Below are 6234 nucleotides of genomic sequence, written 5' to 3' on the forward strand. Positions count from 1 at the left end.
ACCTGGAGAAGAAAGCTTGAGTACCTTCCCTTTGGAGATGGGGACCTTCAAGGGATGCCACTTATGGCTAGGATGGAGAATGGAAATCTAAAAATTAGAACTGGTTGACCAGGACACCATGGGGACACCCTTTACAACTCACTCCAATGGTTATTGCCCACGATGGTGCTCTGAATGTGATGCCCAGCATCCCAAGGACACTACAGCTGTGGGAAGGTGAAAGAATGGCTGTATGCACATGTAGCAGGGAGGTGACCACTGCTCTTGTCTTGTATGGTAGATAACAAAGTGCAGGGTCCCCGGGCCTCTAGGTTCTAAGTTCTCTTTCAGTTGTGATTGCTCTTCACAGCTTTTCTTAGGGTATATGCCCTCCAGAGGTTGTCATAAGCCAGAGCCCCTCAAGCTTTGGAGGTACAGTTGTCACCTCTACTCTGCTTTGCCATGGCACCTCTCAGCACATCATCACTGATGAGGACTGAACAATGGCCAGACATGCAGCACACCCACTGCAGTCACTGCTGGGTGCAGAAATACACAACTAAGTGATAAACAGGTAACACAGTCACACTTGATTCAGGAATAAGTATATTTTAGGTGTTACACAGGTAGCATGCACACTTATTGTCTTATCTGGTAGCACTACAGCAATACAATTATAGTTACGAAGAAGCTATCATATGGCAGAGATCTGCCATCAGCTCCAAGGATGCTGTGTGCCCAGCACACCACATTGCTCCTGCTTACAATTCCTGACATGAGAAGGGTTGCTCCAAGACTTCCTGGGGTCATGGAAGTCCTCTGCTGTTCAGGAAGATCCAGAGCACGCTGGCTGCCATCCCTGCTGCCATCCCATAGCTGCTTTTCACGCTGCCTGCTGCGTTGACATTGCAGAGGTCGCTGCTGCAGCAGGAGATATTCCTGTTGCCTACACTGAAGTCCTGATAGAGTGGATCACAGGACGAGTCACAGCCCTTGCTGATGATGCTGAAGAGCCCTATGACCCCTGGAAGGAAAACAGGACCATTACTACAAGGACTCAAAGCCAGCCAAGCCATGCCATATGAAACTGAATAATGAGATGCTTTTCTTATCTGAGCTCACTTCTTTGGGGAAAATAGAGTCTATTTCTAATCAGCTGCATGTTTTACTGTAGCAGGTTGTATTTTTGGGGTGCCACTTTGCCAGTAGCAAAGGGGTTTCAAACCCCAAGTGTTTGCTTAGGGCAATGCATCCCACTGCATAGTTTTCAGGGCTTTCTAATGCAGTACCAATCATTAACACCTTTGCTGGGGAGTCTAAGCTACTAATGGAGAAGGAACAAGCATGTTGGGTAGCCTTCACTCATATCCAGTACATCTTGGTTGCACAGAACCCTACAATATATAGGAAAGTTATGGAAATCTTCCTTCAAAACAGGCTGAGAGAGCTGGGCTGGTTCAGCCTGAGAAGAGAAGGCTCCTGAAGGGGAGACTTAGAGCAGCTCCAGTGCCTAAAGGGGCTCCAGGACACCTGGAGAGGGGCTTTGGACAAGGGCCTATAGGGACAGGACAAGGGGAATGGCTTTAACCTGCCAGAGGGGAGATTGAGATGAGCTCTGAGGCAGAAGTTCTTCCCTGTGAGGGTGCTGAGGCACTGGCACAGGGTGCCCAGAGAAGCTGTGGCTGCCCCATCCCTGACAGTGTTCAAGGCCAGGTTGGATACAGGGGCTTGGAGCAACCTGCTCTAGTGGAAGGTATCCCTGCCCGTGGCAGGGGTTTGAAACTGGATGAGCATTAAGATTTCTTCAACCCAAACCATTCTATGATTCTATGGAACATAGCTATCTCCATTCACAGATGACAAAGTTGTTGTTTGATTTGCTTCTGAGAGGCACAGCCCAGTTTTCTGTGGCTGGTTGATACTCAGTTACTGCTGGTTACCAGTAGATTACAGTCTGCATGAGACCTCCTGATCGTGCACAACCTAATCAGGGCACCAAGTCTTTTGCAGATGCAAATTCACTGAATAGCACCAGTGGGTTCTACAATGTGTTGGCACTTCTGCATGTGAGTGCATGGCCATGGGTTTGTACATTTCCAACAAGGACAATGCCTACTGGAGGCACTACATTTACTGCCTCACAGAGATGAGTTTGAACATGCCTGGGGTCTTCTGCCCCAGGTCTAAGAGCAATCGAGCTGTCGGCACAGATCTGGACCAAATCTAGAATGGGATAATTAAATCATAATCTGCGAAAGGAGTTTACCCAGAGACACGCAGATGGCTGCATTCAGAGCTGCCTGTCCATGGGCATGGGTGAAAAGCTCTCCTTTTCATTGAATTCACCTAAAGTCAGTTCTGTCATTGAATGCTCCTCCTATCTTTATGACTACGTTTCACCAGACTCAGCCTCTCACATTTTAACTCATCTTCCAAACTTTTCAAAGCCATAAACTGATCTATTGCCCTTGTAAGCAAATAGTTTCTGTTATTGCAAATAGAAATAAACCCAGTTTTGTACAGGTGAGGGACACCGATAGGTATTTGCAATGTCAAGTGCAGATGCACCCTCCTGAGGTTCGTTCCAGGCACTGACATTGTAGTGGCCATACTGCTCAGTTTTTAGCATGATCTATTGGCACATACATGAAGGAATTTAAGGAGTATAGTATGCACATACTAATATGACTCTGTAATCACAGTCTCATAGCCATTGTGGGGAGAGGATTTGGTGGTGGCCAGCACCAAGCCACCAGCTATCACCAAGTGATAAACATCTTTCTTTTATCATTTCTCCTTAACATGAAAGTTATTCGAAAGCTTTTTTATTACCTTTTCCTCCCCAAATGGCTTTTTCTCTTCCTCCTGCACACTGAGCTTTGCTGGCCAACACCAACTGGTGTATCTAGACTAGGTGAGCCTGGCTTGGACACCTGAGGCTGGCACCATGCTTGGCTCCAACATGACAACTAAGATATTGCCCACCCCTGCTTTGCCTTACTGATCACATCTGTCTTGCATGCTTCATCCTCCTTGCAGTCCACTTCCGTCTGACATTTGGAGTTGCTGAGCTGTGACGTGCAGCTGTAACACTTCAAAGAAGAACCTGAAAGAGACCAAGAGGGGTTATAAGACAAATCTGTCTGAAGCTCTCCAGGGAACCCAGCATCACACTTGCACTGGGAAACAGGACCATTCCCATGGGTCCTCAAAGGAGCATGCACCTCTGCTATTGGGAAGACAATGTTTTGTTCCGTTTTCAGTGGAGAATAATACACTTGTGTGAGGTATGAGTCAAAATTTGCAAGAACTGAAGATGTTTCAGGTGTAGTCAGTGCAGTAAGGGTGCAAAAAGATGCTGGATAACTGGTCTCATTGACTGGTATCATCACTCAACAGGAAGTGCTTCCCAAATGCTTCTTCCTCCACATTTGGGATGCCTAACTCAGTTCCTGTCTGAAACAGGTTTTTTGTGATATTCCCACCTCCTGAGCTGGGATGAAGGGATGAATTCCCCAGAAGGACAAGTTGATATTATTTGTCTGCCTCTATCGACATCAGTGTTTTACCAGGTGGGATTGTGAGCCTTAGGTGAGGCATTCCTAAGGTTGGATGAAAGAGGGAAAGCCAGAGGGAAGAGAGGGTGAGGAGCAGACAAGTACTCTCCATCACTCCCTCTTAGAAAGCAAAGTGCAAACATGTCTTTCATGTCCCTATGAAACCAGCTCACCACGTGTTTCCACCCCCTCATGGACATGCCACACTATGGGGGATGCAAGCCAGTCCTGTTAACATCTGCGATGCTGTTATGTGCATCAAGCAAAGACAGGATAAGCATTGAAGCTTACAAGTGTCCAGCCCTAGTGACAAATAGTCCCCAGAAGTGTGAAAGCATGGTGCAATTACCTGTTCCTACTACCTACCCATGCCCCAGGGCATCATTGGAGCCTTGCAAGTGTCAGAGTTAATGTATATATATATGTACTTTAACCCCATGACCACCAGGCTTGTATCATGAATCTCTTAAGTCAATACCCTAATGCCTAAAGTACTCTATTAGGGCACAGAAAAGCCCTGTTTAAAAAATGGTGTTATTCGAAGAAGAAGCAAGAACTGATTTGTGACACTTTGTCTCCCTCTGTTCAAGCCTTTCTGGTATAAATGACTGAAGCAGCCATAGAGGCAAGGAACCAAAATCCAGTTTATCTGTAATGCTGCACTCTGCCCTCACATTTATGTGACTTAATGCAATGAAAACCAAATTTCAGAGCACTCTAATGGAAGCTGGAAAAGGAGAAGGTCTGGCCAGGACTTTACAAGAAGACCCTTCTCAGCCTAATTCTTAAGCATCCTCTGCTGATTGAGAGCCATTTCTGCTCTGATCTGCTCCTCTGGTAATAAAGAAAAGCTGGTTTAAAACCATTTTTTCCCAGTGAGGCTAGAAAAACCTGACAGCATCAAATCTTACCCCTCCAGTTAATAAACCAACACACTCTGGCATTCTCCCCTTTTCTGTCCCATGAAGATTCTGACAATCTGTGCAATTTCAGAGGCCAGTTTTGAAACTAAGAGTCAAAAAACAAGTTGGAACAAACTTACCTTTGCAGAACTGCTGCAGGTTATTTAATAGCCTAGGAAGAAGAAAAAGAATCCTCCCACCCCACTTAATCCCCCCTATGTGGACTGGCTTAAATGGTTTTGATTCTATTTGATTACATTTGAATCTGTATAGGATTTATCTTTCATGGAAGCTACATTAGGATCACACCATCAGCAGGGTGGGACTATACATTTTTTCCTTGCAACACCCAGGTTATCCTATCAAAAAAGCAAATGTCTTCATAGGACAACTGCATCAGCATTTCTTCCCTCACTGCCAAATCCCACCACAGGTCCTTTCTCCTCCTTGCTGGAGGGGACACGAGGCAGACTGTTCATGCTGTCTTACCTGACTCCAAGCACAGGAGTGCTCCCAGCAGGAGGACAAGGCAAGCCTTCATTTTGGAATAGCCTCTTTGATGCTGAATATGGGTTGTTTCCTCGAGGGGCAGTTTATATACTGTGGGAGGCAGCAATCGGGCATGCCCAGAAGGTTACCCTCTGCGAAGGCACCTGAATGAGGCTGCTCGCTGGACCAAGGGAGGGGTTGGTTTGTGGTGGTGATATGTGATTAGGTGCCTCTCCTATCTGACTACAACTTGCAGAGCTAACAGCAACTCCTTTCCTCCTACCCTTGGGCAAAGTGTTCACATGGGTGTTAAAAAACCACCCCAAATTCTTTCAAACAAGGCTGACCTTATGCATTTCTCCAGAGCTGCACCCTGGGAACAAGCCTCTCCACCCCCATTTCTACCCTGAGTGGAGCCATTGTGTTTAAATCAAGGACAAAATGTTCTTTTAATAAACACTTCCAGCTCTTTATCTGCATGTGTGAGGGTCTCTGTGACACTCCTGGCATGTGGTAGCAAGGTATGTGGGCACATTGCAGTGCATTGGCCTCTTCCAGGTGTCGAGGTGTTCATTTGCACTGATTTGTATGTGTTGTGTGTAGTCTATTTAAATACAATGGGCAATTAAATTCTTTCTGCGTGTTGAAACCAAAGAGGCTCTTTGATGCCTTTGTTTGGTGTTTTTCTCTGCCCCATCCATACTGTGGCATGCTTCTCTTTGTCTGCCAGTCTGTCTAGCATAGGTTAGGTATGTTTTTGACACTTGAACTCATATCAGCATGTACTGTAAACAACTCAGGCTTGTCAAAGAAGTATCGCTTCTCATCAGGGATGAGAGTCATCTCAGCCACATTCCACACTGAAGTGCAAATGTTTGCTTTCGTGGGTTGATTAGAGACCTCTCCCATCCCTTGCATCCTTTGCCCGCTTCTCAAAACACAATTCAGTTTACCGTGGTTTCTCACTTGATTTAGGGCTTTTCTAAAATGTCCTGAACTTGGTGCTTTGCAGTAACAGCCTTCAGGAACTTTTCTCATGCAGTTTAGCTCGTAGGACACCAGGCACTTCTTCAAATTGAAAACAAGTTGCTCTGGCATAGAATCATTCTATGATTCTATGATTCGTAGAATCATAGAATGGTTTGGGTTGGAAAGGACCTTAAGATCATCCAGTTCCAATCCCTTGCAACAGGTAGGGACACCTCACACTAGACCATGTCGACCAAGGCTCTGTCCAACCTGGCCTTGAACACTGCCAGGGATGGAGCATTCACCACTTCTCTGGGCAACCTGTGCCAGTGCCCCAG

General features: G+C 46.1%; 1 protein-coding gene across 1 annotated transcript; it reads right to left on the reverse strand.

The window, feature by feature from the left end:
- Nucleotides 1-777: 777 nt before the first annotated feature.
- Nucleotides 778-4979, reverse strand: LOC115618788 (prostate stem cell antigen-like). The gene is made up of 3 exons (XM_030510713.1): nt 4928-4979; nt 2981-3085; nt 778-1003 (listed from the first exon to the last, which is right to left on the reverse strand). The coding sequence occupies exons 1-3, from the start codon at nt 4977-4979 to the stop codon at nt 786-788; spliced, it is 375 nt and encodes a 124-aa protein (XP_030366573.1). The 3' UTR covers nt 778-785.
- Between the last annotated feature and the right edge of the window lie 1255 nt (nt 4980-6234).

The sequence above is a fragment of the Strigops habroptila genome, chromosome 1, assembly GCF_004027225.2.
Source record: "Strigops habroptila isolate Jane chromosome 1, bStrHab1.2.pri, whole genome shotgun sequence".
NCBI lineage: Eukaryota > Metazoa > Chordata > Aves > Psittaciformes > Psittacidae > Strigops > Strigops habroptila.

What these genes read in the sequence shown, in the direction of transcription:
- LOC115618788 (XM_030510713.1), bottom strand. Translation starts at nt 4,979, where the DNA reads ATGAAGGCTTGCCTTGTCCTCCTGCTGGGAGCACTCCTGTGCTTGGAG. An exon ending in ACTCCTGTGCTTGGAGTCAG is followed by an intron (nt 3,086 to 4,927) that starts GTAAGACAGCAT and finishes GGTCTCTTTCAG; the next exon opens with GTTCTTCTTTGAAGTGTTAC. An exon ending in ATGCAAGACAGATGTGATCA is followed by an intron (nt 1,004 to 2,980) that starts GTAAGGCAAAGC and finishes TTTTCCTTCCAG; the next exon opens with GGGTCATAGGGCTCTTCAGC.